Here is a 23107-nt window from a genome sequence, read left to right as displayed (position 1 = left end):
CCCTCCAATTAAAAATGTGTCATTTAGCACCAAACATATGTTTGCTAAGTTTTTACCTTCCACTTCCAAGGAGGCAGTGCCAGATACAGATCCCCCTTGGTTGGTAGCTCTGACTTGGTAAACTGTAGCATCATCATCCGTGACACTTGCAATAACGAGTTGATGGTAGCCACCCTTAAACTCTTGAATACTGTACTTTAATCCATCTGCAATGATTTCTTTGCCTTGTCTGTACCATTTCACAACAGGTTTTGGATGGCCAGTCACTTTGCAGACCAAAGTAGCATTGCTCTGATATCTGACATTCAGATTTCTTAGTTCCTCTTTAAAGTGTGGTGCCTGAATTGGGACATCAGATTTGGGAGTAACAGGTTCTGATATTTCACTCCATTCGCTTTCTCCGCCTAGGTTTTCACACTTCACACGGAACTCATATTCAAGACCTTCAATAAGGTTTTGCACTGAGAAGACAGTTTCTCTAATCTCTTCTGTTGTCACTGCAATCCATTTATTCTGCTTCTTTTCACGCTTCTCAAGATAGTAATTTCTAACTTTTGCACCACCATCACTGGCAGGTGGCTTCCAAGCCACAACACAAGAGTCTTTTGTGATAGCAGTAATAGCTGGCTTGCCAGGAGCACCTGGCTTTTCTGTTTAAAACAGACAAAAAGGAGTTGAGTCATAAGGTAAAATGTGCAGCTTTATTAAAAGCTTATTTAAAATAATGTTATGAATTCAAAATTCTATCAAGAATAACTGTTCTAAAAAATGAATTTATTATTTTATGCTAAGAGAGTTATCAAAACAGAGTTCCTTTTTAAATAAGAAGGGATAAGATATATACAGGGGTGGGAAAAAGTAGGTTTACACTTATGAGTACACAAAACATTCTTGAATTATTACTTATTAATTATTGTATTATTTTCCATACAAAGAACTGTAAAGCTACTTTTGACAACCCCGTTTTTGCTTTTTTAGATATGCATCAATTCAAGCTAAGAGAAATAAAAGGTCCTTGTGCTTTACTTGGATCTTTATTTCCTTCCAAAATTTATTTCCGTTAAAGTTTTCTGTAAAGATATTTTTATGTAAAGAATTTTGCCATATGAAGATTGTAGAGGGCCCTGGCCAGTTGGCTCAGCGGTAGAGCGTCGGCCTAGCGTGCGGAGGACCCGGGTTCGATTCCCGGCCAGGGCACACAGGAGAAGCGCCCATTTGCTTCTCCACCCCTCCGCCGCGCCTTCCTCTCTGTCTCTCTCTTCCCCTCCTGCAGCCAAGGCTCCATTGGAGCAAAGATGGCCCGGGCGCTGGGGATGGCTCTGTGGCCTCTGCCTCAGGTGCTAGAGTAGCTCTGGTCGCAACATGGCGACGCCCCGGAGGGGCAGAGCATCGCCCCCTGGTGGGCAGAGCGTCGCCCCTGGTGGGCGTGCCGGGTGGATCCCGGTCGGGCGCATGCGGGAGTCTGTCTGACTGTCTCTCCCTGTTTCCAGCTTCAGAAAAATGAAAAAAAAAAAAAAAAAGATTGTAGAGGTTATACAGGAAGTTGTACTCACCAAATGGACTCTTAATGATCACAACTGAGGAGACTTCTAGAGGTTCACTAATGCCAAAAGTGTTCTGAGCCGAAACCCGGAAGTAGTAGCCAGCATTTTCTGTGAGGTTTACAATTCTACAGGTTGTCACGGAGATGGCTGAAGACACCAATTGCCATTCAGCCCCTTCCTTGGCCTCACATTTTTCCACCACATAATTGGTGATCCAGGAGCCTCCATCATCTTCTGGTGGCTTCCAGCTGATCACTACAGAGTTCTTTAATAGAGCTTCAATCACGATTGGTCCTACAGGTATGTCTGGTTTATCTGTTGGGGGAAAATACAGTAGTAGTGGTTTTTGTAGTGTGTCTCCCAAGATCTTTTCCTTTTAAAACAAAAACAAAAATCCCAATGAAAATGAAAATCAAATACCTTGTACTTCCACATCAAGGATAGCATCGACTGTTCCAAAGACATTGCTGAGCTGGACTTTGTATTTTCCAGCGTGGGTCTTCCGTTGGACATTCTTCATGACGAGATGAGTGTAGTGCTCAGTGTTTTCAATAGCAGTGTTTTCTGTGTTTTGCAAAAGTTTTTGGCCGCGGAACCAAGTGATAGCAGGTACTGGACGACCAATGTACATAACATGCAGTCGAAGTGTTGAACCCACAGCACCATAATATTTCTCTTTCAGTGGGTAACCGGGATGGAACTGTGGTGTTGCTTGCAAGAGAAGCTTACTACTGGTTTCTACCTCTCCAACCTCATTAGTAGCTATGCAGGTATAAACGCCTTCATCTTCTTGTTCCTCTGTCATTACTGTCAGGGTATGTGTGCGTCCATCTGAAGACATTTTGTACTTCCGGCTTTGTACAAGCTCCTTACCAAATCGGTACCATTTAATGTCGGGAAGAGGTCTTCCAAGGATCTGGCATGAGAGTTGAGCAGCTTCACCCAGTTTGGTGGTAACATCCTCCATTTCTTTGCGTACTCCTGGGGCCTCTCCAGCTGAAGGAAAGATAATGATAATGTGTTATTGTTACTACTGTTGCTATAATCTTCTGTCCTTGTATATCAGGAATGAATTTATCTTATTGACTAACACTATATTAGAAACCATGATTTACATGAGTCTAATTCTTAAAAACTCTTTTCAGTGATTTTCCTGGGGTCCTATGGAATATAGGGATTCTATGAGCACATTACTATGCAGAGTAACTTTTCTCTTTATGATTGGAAGGCATTAACGATGCATAGAGTTTTGGGAAGTAAGAATTCTCTCTATAAATATGTAGTATCTTTGCCCTTACTTAGGTTCACTGAAGTGAGGTACATTTGTTGACCTTTCAAGTCTTGTTTGGACTATAAAAACACTCCATTGCATTTGAGGGAGATATTGCTCTAGTAATGTTCTCAGTTCACTGCCCTGAACGCCTAATGAGTTTATGTTCTTGGAATATCTTCCTATAGAACCTATCTATGAATCCTTGTGCATGCATATGCCAGAGTAAGTTATTCTTTCCAAATACTTGCTCACCAATAAAGCTTTCTTGAGATCTATTTAGCATAGAGGAAGAATTAGCCATAACATGTTACTTCGTTTGTAAATCAAAAGCAGAGAAGTAATAGCTACTTACATGTTAGTTTGGTCTTTACAGACATAGCAGTTCTTCGAGGTCTGCTAAGCCCAGCCTCATTCTCAGCAAAAACTCTAAATTCATATTCAGTAGCTTCCAGCAAACCCCCTATTGTGAACTGCCTGTCCTTGATTCGGTCCTTATTGCTCTTCTTCCAGGCACTGTCTCCAGATTGTCTATATTCAATCCAGTATCCAAGAATGTCTTTGCCACCATCACATTCAGGTTTCTCCCACTGTAGAGTGACACTATCCTTGGATATTGAAAGAATCTCAAGTTCTCCAGGTTGGCTTGGCTTATCTGAAAGATTGAAAAACAATCAAAAAGGGAATCAGCTATATTGCTGAAAATAAAAAAAGATCGAATATGGCTTGCCTCTTTGATTTTAACCCCTCCAGAATTCTCTCCTTACCAAATGGATCTTTGCAAATCACTGGTTCAGAAGCAGGGCTGGTCTCACTGAGGCCAACATCATTCTGTGCAATAATGCGGAACTGATATTCAGCATCAGGAACAAGCCCGGTGACAGTGTACATTGTGGTCGTTATCTGAGTCTTGTTGTGCCTGACCCACTTTTCAGTGGACGTCTCCTTACGTTCGATGTAGTAGCCTGTGACTCGAGACCCACCATCGTCTTTGGGACGGGACCAGGACAGGCTAACAGAACTCTTGGTCACATCGAGTATTTCTGGAGGATTGCTTGGAGGCTCTGGAGGATCTAAGGATATAAGTGGAAAGTACGCATGTGTTAGAGTCTAGTCCCAAATCTTGTGAGCTGATAGCTTTTATTTCAAAACAAAAGAGTACTGAAAGAACTTTTGCAATGTTGTGGTTGGAAGAGCACTTACTGAGGGGTGTTTTCGGTATGACTGGTTCCTCGGATTTCAGGGGTTTGCTGATGCCAAATTGGTTTTCTGCTGAAACACGAAAATGGTATTCCACATTTTCTTTGAGGCCTTTTACCACCAGAGATGTACCTTTGACTCTGGAATCAACGGTATACCAGGCGGCTTTAGGTACTTCTCGTCTCTCGAGGATGTAGCCTAAGATGTCAGCACCGCCATCATCGGCAGGGGGTCTCCAGCTGACCCTTACAGAGCGAGCTTGTATGTCGTCATATTCAAGTGGTCCTTCTGGAGTGTTAGGACTTCCTATCACCCTGACCTTGATATAAACAGCCTTCTTGCCACATTTGTTTTCCAGAACCAGGTCATAAGTGCCAGAGTCATCCCTGACTGCTTCTTTGATTACAAGGTCGGTGTGTGTTTCAGAGGTTGCGATCATGGCACGCTTACTAATATCTTGGCCTTCTTTGGTCCATTTACATATTGGGTATGGTTTTCCTTTGATTGGAATGGTAAGTCTGATGACTCCGCCTTGTCTTACAAAGATACCTTCTTGGTATCTTTCATCAAGTTCATAATCAGGATATTCTGTGGAAAAAAGGTAGGGCTACAATTAGCATTTTTTTGGGGGGGCGGGGAGGGGAGAAGAAGTAAGTCTTAAGGCAATCATAACAGAAAGGAAATGACTGTATCTCTTACCAAGCATTTCGGTGACCTTGACTGTGCCTGGGACCTCAGCAGGCTCCCCGGGTCCACCTGCGTTACAGGCTAGCACGCGGAATCTGTACTCAGCGCCCTGAGGTAGGTGTGTTAGAGTATATTCCCGAATCTTGGTTGGGGTGGTGTTACATTTGGTCCATTCATGTTGATCTACTTTCTGCATTTCAATCAAGTAGCCTGTAACTTTAGACCCTCCTTCATCGTCCGGAACACTCCAGGCCAGGGAAACTGATGTCCTTGTTGTATCAGTAACTCTTGGGTTTTGTGGCTTTCCTGGAGGAGCTGGGAATAAGAAGAAGATAACAGTATACTTGTTAAAGTTGCTACCTGAAACATCCACTGAGTTGTGGAAATGTGGGCTGTTAGTTTTAGAATATATTTTGTTTTGTAAAAAAAATTCATTCATTTTATAAATACTTAAAGTTCTTATTTTTATCCTTTGTCTTAAATACACTTTATTTACAGTCACTACTACTACCTTAGCTTTATCATCAGTTCTTAATGTGCTTTCTGAAATATTAACTTGCTTTAAAATTTTAACTGGAGTTCCAGTGTAAAGAGGGGAAACCAGGCTCAAGAGAAGACTATAAAAGCTATTTTCCAAAAGCTCCTAGAGACTGGAGTGGAGAGGAAACTGATGACAAAGAGATATAAGCAAACTTTTTGGGCTGATGGGTGTATTCTATATTTTGACTGTGGTGGTAGTGATACAATAGTGCAACTTTCAAAACTTACAGACTTTCAAAAGGGTGAATTTTACTATGTTAACCTATACCTCAATAAACTTGACTATACAAAATGTATTACCAATTGGATCCATGGCAACGACGGGCTTGGAAGGACGGCTTGGTTTTCCGGTCCCTCTCATATTAATGGCTGTGACACGGTGTTCATATTCTAAGCCTTCAATAAGACCCGTGGAGCGGTACCGTGTCATTGTCACTGGTACTTTATTTGCACGAACCCATCGGTCTGCTCTCACTTCTTTGCGCTCCACAATATATCCAGTCACTTGGGAGCCACCGTCATCTTCTGGTGGGTACCAGGTAAGTGTCATGCCATCACGGGAGACGTCAAATATCTGCAATGTTTCTGGAGGGCCAGGAACACCTGCAGCAAGGCAGAGGGGAACACATTATGGCAATATGAATAAATTAAAATAAAGACTCATACATTTGTATTGGTGTTACCTTCTTAAATGGTATATAGGACTCCTCTATTTTCCTGTGTTTTCATTTTTGTACTTTTCATGCTGTTCTTCATTTTCTTTAATTTTATAACCATTTATTAAGCATGCATTCTTTGTTTTTTCTCAATTTAACATAGCCAGCCTGCCCTTCCTTTCCTCCCTCCCTCCCTTTCATTTACCCTTCTCCTCAATTTCTTTTATTAAGAAAAGGAAAGAAAAAAGAAAGAAAGAAAGAAAGAAGAGAAGAAAAGAAAGAAATCTAACCATGTTGACAACCTTCAAGAAAAGAGGTAGAAACTTTAGAAAGATCCTGGGTTAATTTTGTGACCTAGTTTTACTTACACTGGGGCATGTTAAAAGCAGATTTCTTTTTGTTAACACTCAGAATCAGAGGTAGGGAGAATGGAGGAAGGGTCTAAGAACTTACTGATGCTGCTGCGACATTCTATGACCTCAGACTGCAAGTAAGAGCCAATCCCGAAGCGGTTTGTTGCAGCCACTCGGAACACATACTCATTTCCTTCCGTAAGTCTGGAAAACTTAAATGTTGTTCTAGTCACTGATTCAGACACTGGCAGCCATCCCGGACGATGGGCATCACGTTGTTCTACCACATAACCACTCAGTGGAGCACCACCATCCAATTCAGGTGGTTCCCAGGAAACGGTAACTGAAGTAGCATCAATTTCATCAACCTTGATAGGCCCAGTTGGTGGACCAGGCTTGTCTATGAAAGGAAAAGAAATCCAAGAAATTTTCACTTCAAATCAAACTTGGGTGACTGAACATCAACAACAACATGCATCTGTTTTTGTTACACATCCTTACCAAGAATGATAACTTTAATGGTCTCTGAAGTAGTTCCAGTTACATTTTTCAATTCAAGAGTATATTCTCCAGTGTCTCTGATAGTGGTTTCACGGATGGTTAGTTTTGTTTCTTTTGTATGAGTTTCAACTGTGACCCGGTCTGATTCTTTAAGTTTAGAACCAGCAAAGAACCATGAAGCCACAGGAGGTGGACGGCCAGCAATTGGTATCACCAGCTCTATTGGTCTGCCAGCTGGGACGTGGATGGTCTTTTGAGGCATTGTAGAAAGATCAATTGTTGGCAACACTATGAGAGAGAAATTAGGAATTTATTCTTAAGCATTACTTCTAATGACAAAGTGTCATGAAGTCTGAATGTTTTTTTAATTTTACTATTATCATTTTATGGTGATTTGGTACATACCTCTGAGGTCATGTACAGTTACCGCGGTGACGATCTCTCTTGGTTCTGACACGCCTTTCTCATTTTGTGCCCTTACTCTAAATAAATACTCTTCACCTTCATTTAGGGAAGTAACAGTGTGTTCCAGGACTGTGGGTTTTAAGGTGACAACTTTCATCCATCTCTCAGTGCCAGGTTTGCAGGCCTCAAGAACATATCCAGTGAGTCGGCTGCCACCATCATAGAGTGGTTTTTCCCAGGCTAGGGTAACAGTTGATTTGGTGACATCCGCCACTTCCAGTTTCGTAGGTACTGTAGGCACTTCTGAGACCAGAACAGCATCAGATGTTTCACATGGCTCTCCGATACCATAAATATTTTCTGGCAACACTCTGAAATAGTACATGGTTCCTTCCATAAGTCCAGAAACGCGGTAAAGTGTCTTGCTGCATTTGGTAGTTACTGTTTTGAATGCTCTCATGGCAGCTTCCCGCTTCTCAATAATGTAGTTGTTGACTGGAGCTCCGCCATCAATTGTGGGGATTTCCCAAGTAATGGTCACAGAATCTCGTGATACTTCCTTAACTGTCACTGAAGGACAGGGACCGGGAGTATCTAAAACGTAGAAGGAAAGATACATACTTTTTATTTGCTTGATTGGTTGATGGATTTTCTTTTTTTGCAGGACACTATACTCAACATAGTTCCTCTCTAGAGTGGTGACCAATCATAGGTCAAGGTATATCTCTTTTAGAGAATCTACTCATAGCATCATCATTTTCAGACAAATACTTACCGTATACTTTAACAAGGACCGTTGCTGATTTCTTGCCAGACTGATTTTCGGCTTCAATAGTGTATTTTCCAGCATCGTACCGGTTGACTTTGTCCACAATGAGTAAAGAGTAGCTCTCCGTGGTGTCAATAATTGCCCGGTTTGCAAGGTCAATGCCCTTCTTGTTCCAGGTTATGACAGGAGGTGGTCTTCCAGATACAGACACCATCAGGCGCAACGAGGCTCCAGCTCTGATGGTCACAGTCTTCTTTAAGTCATCTGCAAGCTCAAGATCTGGTATTTCTGTAAAGTAAATGTCAAAACTTAATTAATTCATGAACAACTATGATGAGAAAACAATCACCTAAAAGCTGATATGATAAATACCTAGTCTTTCCACAGGCTCAATTTCGGCAGTTGACTCGCTGTATTCACTCATACCCTTCACATTCACAGCAGCAACTCTGAAGGAGTATTTCTGGCCCATTTTAAGATTGGTCACAGTGAATTCAGTATTTCTTACTGTGGCATTGGTATGCACTCGGTACCACTGATCGGTGTCCTTCTCTTGCATCTCAAGAACATATCCTATGATGTCAGCACCGCCGTCATACATGGGCTTGGTCCATGCCACACTAATGCTGTGCTTGGTAGTATCCACAACTCTTGGAGCAGAAGGTGGTCCAGGGGTATCTATGGAATTTTGAAAGGGGGATACAGGTATTATACAAATAAGAAAGCTTTGAGATTTGCATTTTTGGTTTTCAAGAGTCATAAACACTATTGTTCTTTGTCCACACCCACCAAGATAACCTGGGCTCTTCTGACATTACTGGGCAGCATTGTCTGCTATATTATCACTGTTATTATTAATATTATTATTAAGAATTAAACTTCTTTGAAAAGGTAGCTGTTTCTTTCATGCTGCTTTGCTAGCTATGCTGTGTTCTTCTAGCTAAGGTGACTGTTACATATCCCTTCTCAGGGACTTTTCTTTATTGCTCAGCTTTCCCAGAGTTAATATCACTTGTCACCTCTACAGGTGACAATGAGTACAGAAATCAGTTTCTTCTACTTCTCCTATTCAGTCCTAGTGATTTATTCTTTGGTTCTAACTCTAACAAAGATTTAACATTTCTTTTTGAAGCTCTTCTAAGAATTATTTTGTTAGATACTTATTAAAGTACTAGAAACTATGCTCTGCTAAGCCTTTTCTTAAAATAGACCTTGTCTTTTTTCTTTTCAGTAACTGTTATCACCACAATGCATTTTCTCCATTCTTTGGGAGATTTATAAAGTACATCCTTTTCATGTTGGTAGTAGAACAATATATTTTTCTCAAGCTGGTGACCTCGGGGTCTCGAACCCGGGAACCTGGGTCCTCTGCATCCCAGTCCGACGCTCTATCCACTGCGCCACCATCTGGTCAGGCTATATTTTTCTCATAGATTGGAAAATACTGCAACAATTTTTAGCTATTGCCAACTTATCAACAGAAGTAGTAAACATGTTTTCTTGACTTAGGGTATATTTAAAATCCTTCTAATAAGCATATGTTTTTCTAGACTATTATACAAATTCTAGGAAGTGGCATTTCAGGAAATTATTTATAATATGGTTTTGATGGGTATTAAGTTTATATATGATTCTTGAAACTCACATGATGGTTCTCTGCATGAGATAAAGTTGGAAGCTTCGCTGGGTTCACTGTTACCAGCAGCATTCACTGCGGTCACCCGGAATTGGTAATCACAACCTTCCATCAGGCCAGTGACCTTCAGCCTGGTATCATACACCACATAGTCTTTGTTGACACGTGTCCAACGCAAGCTCTTCTTCTCACGTTTGTCCACTAGGTAGTTGCTGATCTCATTGCCACCATCAGATTCAGGTTTTAGCCACTGAATAATGATATGCTCTTTGCCAGCTCCAACTTCTTCAGGTATGCCAGGTTGTGATGGAATAGCTGTTTATATTTTTACGGAAAAAAATATAATCAGAATTGCACCAAGTCACTATTGACATAGCTGCCCTCCTCCACCCCCCCCCATCCCCGGTCCCAACAACTTCCAAGTTGTTTAAAAGTCTTCATACTCACTGAAGGAGTTTCTGGCTACAATTGGTTGTGATTCAGTAGGCACACCAGGGCCATATTTGTTTACTGCCCGCACTCGGAATAGGTATTCATTGTTCTTGATGAGTCTGGTAACTACATAGGAGAGGGTGGAACATTCGCCTTCAACAATCACCCAGTTGAGTCTGCTAGTCTCGCGTCTTTCTACAATGTAGTGAGTAATTGCTGCTCCTCCATCTTCCTGGGGAAGGCTCCAGGCTAATGTGCACTTCTCCTCTGTTACTCTGCTGATGCTGAAATTCCCACATGGGCCAGGGGAATCTGAAACAGGTGTAATGACAAGCAGTGATGACTATCTTTCTTCCTGCCCACCCTTGAAAGCACTATTCAAATAAAGGACATTTGACATGCTTACCAAGCACTTTGACCAGGACAGACACGGCCTTGGTCCCACTGGCATTCTTTACTGTTAAGGTGTATTTCCCACTGTCACTTCTGTCACAGAACTTGATCACAGCAGTTGCTCGTTTGCCAGTATACTGTAAAGAGACTTTTTCACAGAGATCTAGTTCCTTGTCCCCTTTGGTCCAGATAATTTTGGGTTCAGGTTTGCCACCAACGGCAGCATCAAGAACAAGATCTGAGCCTGCTCGGATGGTCACCAGATCGCCCTGTAACCTGGCGTCTAGTTCAGCCTTGGGTGGAGCTGTCATAGGCAAAACAGATGTGAATGAATATATGACAGTTTATTTTCACATAAATTGTGATAAGTTTAAAAGGAGAACATTGAACATTTTTTACCATATTCATCTCGGCAAGTGATGGGGCCTGTCGATTCTGATCCTTTGCTAATTACGCCGGCTGCATTCTTGGCCAACACACGGAATTCGTAACTATCTCCTTCACTTAGAGCGGTCACGGTGAAAAAATTGTCCGATACGATGGTATAGTTGCATTTCAGCCAGCGACCATCTCCAACCTCACTGACTGGCTTACGCTCTATAATGTAGCCCACAACCTTGCTGCCTCCATCATATATTGGGGCGGACCAAATCAGTGACACTGTTGATCTTGTGACATCTGTCACCTCGGGTCTTCCTGGTGCATCTGGAAGGGATGCAAAAATAATGTTAAAAAATACAACTCTGAATTCTACCAGTACCAATAATCATAATGCTAATAATAATAAACAAATGTACCCTTAAATTCTGACACATACCAACTGGATTTTGAGCCATCACAGGTCTTGAGGCTTCGCTGGCTTTGCTAACACCTGCGGCATTGAGTGCATATGTTCGGAACTGATATTCCAGTCCTTCCACCAAACTGGTCACTTTGTAGTTGCACTCTAAGCATGGCACTTTGTTTTCTTTCACCCAAAGAATGGTGTTACGTTCTTTCTTCTCCACCCAGTAGCCAATGATTTTACTGCCACCATCATGATAGGGTTCTTCCCAACGGATAGACATGGCATTGGCTGACACATAGGTGACTTCAGGTCTGGTAGGAGCACTTGGTGGAACTAAATATAAACAGAGGTATCGAATAAGAATACAGTTTTACAAACTTCAGGGGAAATATTTAATAATAGAGACGTTGAAGTATGCTTTTTATTTTTCTTACCAAATGGATGCTCAGCAACTATTGGTGCTGATTCTAGAGGCTTGCTGACACCAAATCTGTTCTCTGAACTGACCCGGAAACAATATTCCATGTATTTGGTTAGATGAGTGATTTTAATCTGAGTGCGCTTGACACTGGAATTGACAAGCTGCCAGGCTGTTGTGCCTGACTCCCGCTTTTCAACGATGTAATTGGTTATCTCGGTGCCTCCATCGTCTTTAGGTTCAGCCCACGAAAGGACACATGATTCGGCTGAGACAGATGAAACTTCAATAGGGCCAGTTACTGGACCTGGCCTTCCAATGACCACAACTGTGATAGTAAATGTTTTAACACCAGCTGTGTTTTCCAGGGTCAAGAAGTATCTTCCAGAGTCACCTCTCATGCTGTCCTTTACAGACAAGGTGGTTCTGTCTTTTGTTGTTGTGATACTCATTCGATCTGTCTCCTTGAGTCTCATTTCTTCCAGCTTCCATATCACTTTGGGGGCAGGACGACCACTGATTGGCACATCAATGGTAAAGGCACTTCCTGCTTTGCAAGTTATGAGCTGATTGGTAATTCCGGTGAGGTCAGCAGTGGGCTCAATTTGAGGCTCCTTGATGATGACGGAAGAGAAGGCTTCCCTGGGTTCACTGTAGCCAGCGTCATTCTTGGCCTTCACACGGAATTCATACTCAGTGTTCTCAACCAGTTGCTCCACTGTGAAAGTCAGCAGTTTGGTGTGACCAGCTTCAACCCAGAAGTCAGATCCCTTTTGTCTCATTTCGAGCAGGTAGCCAGTGATCCGGCTGCCTCCATCATGGTCAGGTTTAAGCCAAGCCAAAACTGCAGAGGATTTGCTTGTGTCAACGACATCAAGTCTCCTCGGTGGAGCAGGCTGTTCTGTGGCTATGATTGGTTCTGGCATTTCATAGGGTTCACCAACACCATACTCATTTTCTGCAGAAACACGGAAATAGTACGGAACACCTTCTGCCAGGTCACTGACCTTGAGGATCTGACGAGTGCATTTTTCACTGATAACCTGCCAGCTACGGCGACTTGCTTCTCGTTTCTCTACCACATAGTGATGGATTCGGGCACCACCATCAAGGAGAGGGGCATCCCACATCAATGTAACAGATCCCCGGGTCACATCCTTGAAGGTAATCGGGCCAGGTGGCCCCGGAGTGTCTAGCACCTTGACGGTGAATGTGATTGACTTACTGCCGCTGCTGTTTTCCACGGTAAGGGTATATTTGCCTGCGTCATTTCTGTTGCAGTTTTCCACGGTAAGGGTGCTGAAGGAGTCTGTCATATGGATATCAGCGCGAATGCTAAGGTCAGAGTCGGGTTTGCTCCACACAGCTGTAGGAGCCGGTCTACCTTGGTAGGCAATGAAGAGGCGGATACTGGCCCCAGCTCTAACAACATGAGTCTGCTTGAAGTTTGCGTCGATGTCTAACTCAGGGGCTGTTAATCGGTCGACTGCTTTAATTGTGCCAGTTACTTCACAGCTCTCTCCTCTCCCAGCACCATTGATGGCACTGACCCGGAATTTATATTCTTCACCTGCTTCTAGATCCGTGACTGTGTATCTTGTTTTCACGCATGCTTCTGTATTCACCTTGTGCCAGTCTCCCAAGTCAGCTTTGCACATTTCAATAATATACCCAATTATTTCCATGCCTCCATCAAACACGGGTTTAGACCATTCTAAGCTCACAGTTGTCTTTGATGTGTCTGTCACCTTGACCACAGAGGGAGCACTTGGTGGGCTGACTGGCTCCCTACATTTGATTAGTCTTGAGATATCACTGGCCGGTCCTACTCCTGCAGCATTTTCAGCCATGACACGGAATTCATATTCATTGCCCTCTATCAGACCAGTGACTTTGAATCTTGTCTCAGAGATTGGTCGTTTGCTCACCACTTTTACCCATCGTGTGCTTTTCTTTTCTCTCCTTTCGAGAATATAATGTTGAATTTCATTGCCACCATCTGATTCTGGCCTTGCCCATGTCAGGGTAATGCTATTGCCTGTTATGTTACTTGGTTCTGGAATTCCAGGGGCATCAGGAATAGCTGTAAAATAAAAAAAATAAAAAAAGAAAGAAAGAAAGAGGAAGAAAGAAAGAAAAGAAAGAGAAACCAATTAGACATGTTTGCCGGAAGTTAATCTCATGACATAGTACTAGTTCACAAAAATGGACACTCACTGTATTGTATTTGAGCAACCACTGGGTCAGAATCGAGTGGCCTGCCAACACCAAACTTGTTAACTGCAGAAACACGGAATTGGTATTCATTGCCATTTATTAGTTTAATGGCAGTATAGCTGTGGGCTTCACAATTATCCTCAATTAGCGCCCAAGCAAGTCTGCTGGTTTCCCGCTTTTCGATGACGTAGTGAGTGACGGGAGCACAGCCGTCATTGAGCGGAGCATCCCACCACAGGGTCATCTTCTCGCCGGTAATATTGGTGAATCTTATTGGCCCAACTACTTTTCCTGGTGTATCTGTAAGAAAAATATCCACAGTTAGTTCCTTTTTCCTTTTCCATTAAAATGCCATCAGGCCTTCCTCTAATCCAAGTCCCATAAATTGTAAGACTAAGAAGCTATGTTAGAAGTACCTTGTACTTTCACTGTGATTTCTGCTTTTGCAGTGCCAGATACATTTTTGGCTTCCACTTTATATACACCACGATGGTCTCGAGTAGCATCCCTAACAAAGAGGCTGGTGGATCCAAGGACATCGGTTATTTCCATATTCATCCTCTTTTCAATTTCTACGTCATCTTTGAACCAAGTTACTCGAGGTACTGGTCGTCCTTGTACCAGAGCTTTAATTCTAAGACTCTCTCCAGCTTTAATAATGACACCATCAAAGTACTCAGGGCCAAACTCCACTCTTGGTGGAACTGTAAAGGAAATAGAAATAATATGTATTGATTTGGCTTAATAATGATATAAATGAACATGTTTTTATTAGCACCATATCATAAACTTGGAAGGGTAATGCTTATTCTGTATTACTGAAGGCTATGCTGAGAGTAGGATTGATAATTGAGAATGTAGACTATGGAGTTAAACATTTGCATATTATCAGGTTATCTTTGTTATGTGTATCATGTTATTACTCTTGCCTTGCATTTTTAAAAAGAGAAACAAAACATTTACAGATTATTTACATCCTAGTACTGCTCTGTATTCAAACAAGTTCCTGCATGAGGCTATCAGCTGCACTTAAGCAAGGTGCTGATTGTGCTATTGATGTATGCTATATTTTAGTAACTGGCTATTTTTGAGAGCCTTTTTACATTTATTATAAATGTCTAAAGTTACAAAGCTAAAAACTCATTTCCACTCACGTCTATTATAAGGGAATGGAGTGAAATAATAGACATAGTAAAAAGATGCCAATTACTTTTTTTTTTTCTCCTCATCATCAAAAAGGTAGATCATCTAATTCATCACATAACAACCTTGGATAAACTATAAGAAATGATGTTCCTGTTCCCATTTTATAGACCAAGGACCAAAATATTTTTTAAAAATGTGAATGCTCTTTGCTTTATTTGAAATCAGTTGTAAATGCTTACCATTTTCGTCCCTTGTCATAATAATGCCAGAAGACTGTGAGGGAGGACTTATAGTGCCAACGGCATTTCTTGCAATTATTCTGAACTCATACCGATCCCCAGGACTAAGTCCTGTAACTGTGTACTGACATTCACAGACATCGGTAAAGTTGCATCTAACCCAGCGATCACTCCCTTGCCGTTTCTCAATGCTGTAGGCCACAATCTTACTGCCTCCATCACGCAACGGTGGGTTCCATTTCAGTGTGATGGTTTCTCGGGTGACATCAATGTAGTCAGGAGTGCCAGGTGGGTCTAAAAGATTATATGGAAGTTAAATGCATCATTATTTCTGTAATCACCTCTTAGTCATCGATGGAAGAAAAGAATAAAATGGAGAAATCCCACAAGCTCATTTTAGTCATTAATTTCAATTTCGTATTGCAATCTTTAAATAGAACTTTAAATTACTCTATCAGACTGATTTAAAATTATCCCCCTTGCTTTACTGGACCAGCTCTCTAGTGATAAGATCTATATGTAAGAAGTTGACACATGGAAGAAAAGCAGTGTTAAATATTTACTTGCTGGCCTTGGCCGGTTGGCTCAGTGGTAGAGCGTCGGCTTGGCGTGCAGGAGTCCTGGGTTTGATTCCTGGCCAGGGCACACAGGAGAGGCACCCATCTGCTTCTCCACCCCTCTCCCTCTCTTTCCTCTCTGTCTCTTCCCCTCCTGCAGCCAAGGCTCCATTGGAGCAAAGTTGGCCTGCGTGCTGAGGATGACTGTGTGGCCTCTGCCTCAGGTGCTAGAATGGCTCTGGTTGCAACAGAGCGATGCCCCAGGTGGGCAGAGCATCGCCCCCTGGTGGGCATGCCGGTTGGATCCCGGTTGGGCGCATGCGGGAGTCTGTCTGACTGCCTCCCCTTTTCCAACTTCAGAAAAATACAAAAAAAAAAATTTTACTTGCTGCTAACATAGTCAGTTGCTGAATTAAGTAGATTTAAATAATAATCACTTACCTACTGGGGAAACAGCTAAGGTAAATTTGCTTGGGTCACTAGGTGAGCTTAGGCCAGCAGAATTTTCAGCAAACACACGGAACTGGTAATCCAAGCCTTCTATTAGTCCAGTAGCTCTATATTCTCTTCCAGATATGGGTGATGTATTAACTCTTTGCCAAAGGATGCTATTTCTTTCTTTCTTTTCAACGTGGAATCCAGTAACTTCTGAACCACCATTATAAACTGGAGCATCCCATGTTAGTGACATGCCATCAGAAGTCACATTGTATATAACTGGCTTTCCTGGGGGGCCAGGAATCCTGAACTGATGTTTTGCCACAATAGTATTTGAGACAAGTGGCTGGCTGACTCCATATCTGTTTTCTGCCTTCACTCTAAATTGGTATTCAGCATCTTTGACTAGATTAGGAACTTTGAAAGTTGTCCTGGCAACGCTAGAGCACACCATCTTCCAATTGGTTTGTGAAGCTTCCCGTTTCTCGATGCTGTAGCAAGTAATTTCTCCTCCTCCATCATCTTCAGGCATATCCCATGATATGATGACACTGTCGGCTTTGATTTCATCAAATCGAATGGGCCCTTTGGGCTTTGATGGTGGGCCAAGTGTGATGACTGTGATAGGAACTGAGCTTCTACAAACTGCATTATCAAGAATAATGTTGTATTTCCCTCCATTCTCCTTCTTGACATTCTTAATACTCAAAGTAATTTTGTTTTCAGTTTTACCAAGACGAACATTTTCACTTTCTTTCAATGGCAAACCATCTTTCATCCAACTGATAGATGGTTTGGGTTTTCCTTTATAGGGTAATTCGAGGTGCACGTTATGCCCAATTCTCACAGCAACCTGTGCCCCAGGGATATCTGACAGGTCAACTTCAGGTGTAATGATAAGTTCTTTCACTGTAACTGGCCCAATAGCAACAGGATCACTCAGTCCTTTCTCATTTTTGGCAGACACTCTGAATTCCATTTCTGAGTGCTCCTTAAGTTGGCCAACCTCAATTTCACAGGATTTACTTATACCAGCATGTGACCATGATTGTTCTGTTTTACCTTTCCTTTCCACAATGTATTCCGTGATGATACTACCACCATCAAAGTCAGGCTTGGTCCAGCTCAGGATAACGGATGTCTTTGTTGAATCCTTTACTGAGAGATCGCGGACGGGAGCTGGTACCTCAGCGGCCTTCACCGGCTCTGTGGTTTCACATGGTTCCCCAAGTCCAATTTCATTTTCTGCAAGAACTCTGAAGAAGAATGCAGTTTTCTCTGACAAATCTGTTACCTTAAAGGATGTACTAGAACATTTGTGTGCCACCGCAGACCATGTCCTCTTGGTGGCATCTCTCTTTTGAATGACATAATTAATAATGGGAGATCCCCCATCGATGAGAGGAGGATCCCAGAACAAAGTGACGGTGCCTTGAGAAACATGTTTAAGCTGTAGTTTCTGGCAGGCGGCTGGTGTATCAAGCACTTTAACACTCACAGTTGAAGACTTTGGTTCGCCAACTCCATTTTCTATTGTGAGAATATATTTTCCTGTATCATTGCGAGTCACTTGAGGAATAATGAGCAATGAAGATGAATCAGTGTTTTGAATGCTGTATCTGGCGTCACTGCCAAGATTCTTCTCATCTTTTCTCCAGGTGACAGTAGGTGGAGGCCTGCCTTTAAAGGGTATAAATACTTGTACCTCTTCGCCAGCTTTAGCTACAATAGAGGTTCTGAAAGCCACATCGAGGTCGATCTCTGCTTCCTCTGTAGATAGAAAATGGACATACACAATGAATTTTAAATAAAAAAAATGAATGATTTAGTGGAAGTACTCTAATAAAACAAAAAGTCAGTCATCCCAGTAGGTACATACCAAGTATATCTTTAGCTTGTGCAGGTTCAGTCATGACTATAGGCTCGCCTTGCCCAGCACAGTTTACTGCAGACACCTGGAAGTAGTAATTGACTCCAGGTTTCAGGTTGGATACCACGTATTCTGTAGTTCTGACTTCTTCTTTGGTAGAGACAACAGTCCACTCCTCTTCCTCTCCTTGTCTCATCTCGACAACATAGCCGGTAACGGCACTGCCCCCGTCATAGACAGGTTTACTCCAGCCAAGAGTGATGGATGATTTGGTTGAATCTGAAATTCTTATCTTAGCCGGTGGGCCTGGAGGATCTGCAAGGACCATTCACAATATAGCAATGACATAATCATGTATAACTGAGTGACATGAGAAAAGCCATGGGTGAAGATGCTGCATTTATAAGCACTTACCGATAGGATCAGCAGCTTTGTAAAAGTCGGATGGTTCCGAAAATGGGCCCTGGCCAGCAGCGTTTACAGCACAGACTCGGTACTGGTAGTCACTGTTTTCCGTGAGTCCTGTCACTTTTTGTCTGGTGTCACGGATCGTCTCCTTTAGAACTTTAAACCATCCGAGACTCTTCTTGTCTCGTTTCTCAAGGAAATAGCCACTTATTTCACTGCCACCATCTGTAACTGGTCTGTTCCAGACAACAGTCATCGAATTTTTGGTACTCTTGGTCACCTCTGGCATGCTTGGAGGCCCCGGTGTAACTATTTAGGAAGAAAAAGGAAAATGAGTTCAAAGGATCAACATTACTGATAAATTCTTTCCAATCTTCAAATCTTACTCAAAAATATTAGTTTCATTTATTATACTTTCCACCTGGTGAAATGGAAGATAATGAGAAGAGATGTAACATAAAAGAAAATCAAAGTCATTCTAAGAAGACATTTACAAGCTAGAATAGCTTTTATTTAATTTTAAAATATTTCAGTGTTAGCTCTCAGTTTCGTAAGGAAATCATATCTCACCAAATGCGTTCTTTGCTACAATCGGGTCAGATTCCAGTGAGTCACCAATTCCGTATTTGTTCACGGCTCGAACTCGGAAGATGTATTCATTTCCTTTGATAATTTTGGTGGTTGTTATGATACACTCTTCCAAATTTTCAGACACCATAGACCACACGACACGGCTTGTCTCACGCTTTTCCACGATGTAGTGAGTGATTTTGGCACCGCCATCATCAACTGGAGGCTGCCAGAGAAGAGTTATCTTTTCAGCAGTGACAGTCCTAAATTCAATTGGTCCGCCTGGGGGTCCTGGTTTGTCTGTCAGTGAAAGAAAGAAACAACTTGTTTGTAATTTAAAAAAAGGCTATTATTTAAAATCACTAAATTCTAGGCTGACAGAAATAGGATGTTGGCCTTTATTCAGCACTTACCAAGGATCTGCACTCTGATGGTGGCTGAGGCCGAGCCCATGGCATTCCTTAGTTTTAATTCATAGCTTCCGCTATTAAGGCGACTTGCATCTTTGATGAGTATAGATGCAAGATCAGTGGTATTTTCGACAGACACTAGTGCATTGGTTTGTAACTCTTTATCATCTTTATACCACTCAATTGTAGGCTCGGGTTTGCCAGAAATGCCAGCTCTGAGCTTCACAGATGTACCTGCTCTGTATTTGACAACTTCTGTATATTCTAAAGGCAAATCAATTACAGGCCCACCTGCAAGAAAAACAGATGATAAATGTTTTAGAAGATATAGAGGATGGAAAAAGAATTGTGAAAACTTCAAAGTAAGTTCACTGGCATACATATGTAGTAGTTCTGATCCTTTTACCTATTATTCTAAACATTTAAAATTTATAAGCTGCCTGTCTATCCCAGATACGTAAGAAGGATTGTGAGCAAGCTCTGTATCCCAGTGACACTGTGCTAATTGCACAGGGACTTAAATGCTTTTGAAATATATTTTAAAGTCTATTAAATGTTTGAATGCAGTGATGCAATGCAATATGCTAGTAAGAACATTATTGAAGAATCAGCATTATACATTTTATTTCATGCTAGGTTCTCCTTCCTCTTACTACCTACTATTCTTTTTATTTTCTCTTTCCAGTTCACCAATGTACAGGTGTGGGTGGTTCATGTCAGACCCTTAATGTGTGAATTCTCTACTCAAAGAGCCACATTATTTCATTGGACAGATTTCCTGCCATGCTGCTTAGAACTTTTGAGAAATAGAACTAAACCTGACTGGCTTCACAGTCTCACAAATGCTGAGTCAGGGTCCTCAAGGCCTGATTTATAAAGAGCAGCCCCGGGATTCTCAGCATGAGGGTGGGAGTGGTTACTTTTGCCCGGACACCTTAGAGGCTCCCCCTTGAAAATGGGAAACTTTTGGAAAGTGTCTCTGATGAAATTCTAATTTTTAAGCCACTGCTGAATTGAATATGCCACTTATTTTCCAGAATGGTCAAGAATGTATATTTTGGACTGACAACAATATACAGAGAGTTCTAAGCCTTTTCTGTTTGAATTCCCACTCTGTCACTAACGAGCTGTTTGATGTTGGAGAAGTTACACACGTGCTCTAAATCTCAGTTTCTCTTCTGTAAAATGGGTTAATCTTAGGGCTGTTAGAACCCAGGGAGAGAATTCATAGAAAATACCTAGTAAATGTTAGCAGCTGCTCATACTATCATTAACACTGCTGCTTAGTCTTTCACTTATTCAAGAGGAAGAGCCTTCAGGCACTAAACTATGGTCTTAATTATTGACTCTGATAATTTAAAAATGAAGAGTGAAAGCACCAATGTACACAATGAAAGAATCGAAAGAGGTTGAAGTTGGAAAGGCTTTTAGCTATTCTGTAGTCCAACTCTCATGTTTTAGAGTTAAGTCAAGAGGCTAAGGCATTTCTTTAGACTCCCAGTTAGTTCTTCCTAAGCCTCTCAGCTAATTACTTCTAAAAATCTAATTAAGGTTGTATACTAAAAGTTATTCTATAGATTAGGACCAAAAGGATTAAGGATAACTATTGTGTTCACTGTTGTTGGAATTCAAAGCGATAAAAATGCTTACCATAAGAATCGATGCAGGTAATGGGGCCTACAACCTCAGATGGGTTGCTGATGGAGCCAACAGCATTTCTAGCAAAGACACGGAATTCATACTGTGAGTTCTGAGTCAAACCAGAGACAGTGAATTGAGTCTCAAGGACATTGGTGAAGCTGGCTTTGGTCCATCTGCCATTTGGAAGGTCTCGCTTCTCAACAATGTAACCTGTAATCTTGCTTCCTCCATCAAAAGCTGGTTGTTGCCATGAAAGGTTGACAGAATTCTTTGAAATATCGGTGATACGGACATTTCTTGGTGGTTCTGTGGTAATAAGAGAGAAAGCAGATCAGTGGCAAGCACTATGCCAACATTGTTTTGCTTTGCAGAAACAAGATTTGCATTTCTAAGTATCAGAAACTTCTTCCTCATGATAGATACATACCACAGGCATCTATGGCTAGAACTGGCTCAGAAGGATGGCTGGCTTTTCCGACACCAGCAGCATTTTCTGCGTACACCCTGAATTCATAAATAAGTCCAGCACTGATTGTTGTGACTTTGAAGTGAGTTGTGCGAATGAGCATTTTGTTGGCTTTCTGCCATAAAATACTGTTTCTATCTTTCATTTCCAGGTGATAGCCTATAACTGCATTGCCTCCGTTGGACACGGGTTCATGCCAGGCCACGGTGATGCTTTCTCGAGTAACATTAGTGACCCATGGTGTAGATGGTGGTCCAGGTGTTGCTACAAAAGAGAGAAATACCATAAGTTAATACAGACATTTGAAACATTTATGTAAACGAAAACTTGGGATCTTTGACAAATTGGACAACTTACTGTACGGTAGTTTGACAGTCACACAAGCTGAATCTATGTGATCACTGATGCCAAAGCGGTTTTCTGCCTTAATGCGGAATTGGTATTCTTCTCCTGTGGTCAGTTTCATGACTTTAATCATGGTTCTTGCAACTGTTGCAGACACTTCGGTCCATACTGCCGTGCTTGTCTCTCTCTTGAGCACAATGTAATTGGTAACATGCGTTCCACCATCATACTTAGGTGGCTCCCACTTGAGAGTCACAGTTTCTTCAGTTACATCACTAATAACAACAGGGCCAGTTGGGGGACCAGGCCTGTCCAGTACAACGATGTTAATAAAAGCTTTGGTTGTTCCGCTGGAGTTGGCAGCCGTAATCTCGTATTTTCCAGCATCAGCAGCAACACTTTCTTTGAGATTAATGGTCAGGTTCTCCGCAGTAACTTCAGTATTAAATCTCATAGTTGCTTTCAGTGGGACACCATCTCTTGATAAGGTCACTTTGGGCAGTGGTTTTCCAGAAATTGGAATGTCAACTTTAAGGTTTGAACCAGCTCTGACATATACAGTATGACTTGGGAAATGCTTCATGTCAATTTCAGGTGGTTCTAAAAAAGAAGAGTGTGTTAGATGAAGATGAAAAAGAAGTTTTAAAAATCAACCCAGTGCAAATCATTTCAGATTTTGCTTCTGCATAAAATTGGACTTACCTAGTTGCTCCTTAACAAGAACTGGAAGAAGCAGCTCCCTTGGGTCACTCAAGCCAGCTTGGTTTTCAGCAAATACCCGGAAAAAGTATTCAGAATTCTCCCTCAGACTAGAAACAACGTGATGGGTTGACTTTACCACGGCACATTTAACCCAGTTTTTCTGCCCCTTTTCCAGCGCTTCAATGACATAGTGTACTATTCTGCTTCCACCATCATGTTCTGGCTTCAACCAGGCCAGGGACACGCTATCTTTGGATACGCTTGTTACTCCAAGTTTTTCAGGTGGGCTTGGTTTTTCTAAGAAAGTAAAACAGCAAAAGAAAGGGAATATTATTACAACATTTTTATCCATGTATGTTCTTCTTGCATTGTCAAGAGAAGAATTTTAAATGAAGGCCATATATTTGCTCTGATTTGAGTCTTTCTTACTTTTATATAGCCAGTTTGGCTTTTGAGCTTTTGCTATTTATGACGCACCATAGCATGTCATAGCTTTCATATTCAAAT

General features: G+C 41.8%; 1 protein-coding gene across 1 annotated transcript in view; it reads right to left on the bottom strand.

Moving 5' to 3' along the window:
• TTN (titin) overlaps positions 1-23107 on the bottom strand; it is a 284943-nt gene that overhangs the window by 10110 nt on the left and 251726 nt on the right. Inside the window, exons 279-309 of the mRNA XM_066233115.1 lie at positions 22601-22897; positions 21911-22498; positions 21515-21817; positions 21097-21393; positions 19450-19737; positions 19037-19336; positions 18473-18775; positions 18068-18373; positions 16192-17958; positions 15194-15487; positions 14225-14512; positions 13809-14108; positions 11608-13674; positions 11204-11506; positions 10786-11091; positions 10400-10690; positions 10009-10305; positions 9571-9876; positions 8298-8603; positions 7932-8213; positions 7157-7750; positions 6752-7039; positions 6351-6650; positions 5542-5844; positions 4714-5016; positions 4018-4602; positions 3582-3887; positions 3170-3469; positions 1965-2540; positions 1554-1859; positions 57-650 (exon numbers count right to left, since the gene is read on the bottom strand). Coding sequence (XP_066089212.1) covers positions 57-650; positions 1554-1859; positions 1965-2540; positions 3170-3469; positions 3582-3887; positions 4018-4602; positions 4714-5016; positions 5542-5844; positions 6351-6650; positions 6752-7039; positions 7157-7750; positions 7932-8213; positions 8298-8603; positions 9571-9876; positions 10009-10305; positions 10400-10690; positions 10786-11091; positions 11204-11506; positions 11608-13674; positions 13809-14108; positions 14225-14512; positions 15194-15487; positions 16192-17958; positions 18068-18373; positions 18473-18775; positions 19037-19336; positions 19450-19737; positions 21097-21393; positions 21515-21817; positions 21911-22498; positions 22601-22897 — 13944 coding nt within the window. The remainder of the gene's footprint in view (positions 1-56; positions 651-1553; positions 1860-1964; positions 2541-3169; positions 3470-3581; positions 3888-4017; positions 4603-4713; positions 5017-5541; positions 5845-6350; positions 6651-6751; positions 7040-7156; positions 7751-7931; positions 8214-8297; positions 8604-9570; positions 9877-10008; positions 10306-10399; positions 10691-10785; positions 11092-11203; positions 11507-11607; positions 13675-13808; positions 14109-14224; positions 14513-15193; positions 15488-16191; positions 17959-18067; positions 18374-18472; positions 18776-19036; positions 19337-19449; positions 19738-21096; positions 21394-21514; positions 21818-21910; positions 22499-22600; positions 22898-23107) is intronic.

Source organism: Saccopteryx bilineata, chromosome 5 (genome assembly GCF_036850765.1).
Source record: "Saccopteryx bilineata isolate mSacBil1 chromosome 5, mSacBil1_pri_phased_curated, whole genome shotgun sequence".
Taxonomy (NCBI): Eukaryota; Metazoa; Chordata; class Mammalia; order Chiroptera; family Emballonuridae; genus Saccopteryx; species Saccopteryx bilineata.
The sequence above is the reverse complement of the archived record's forward strand: the minus strand, read 5'-3'. Positions and strand labels throughout refer to the sequence as shown.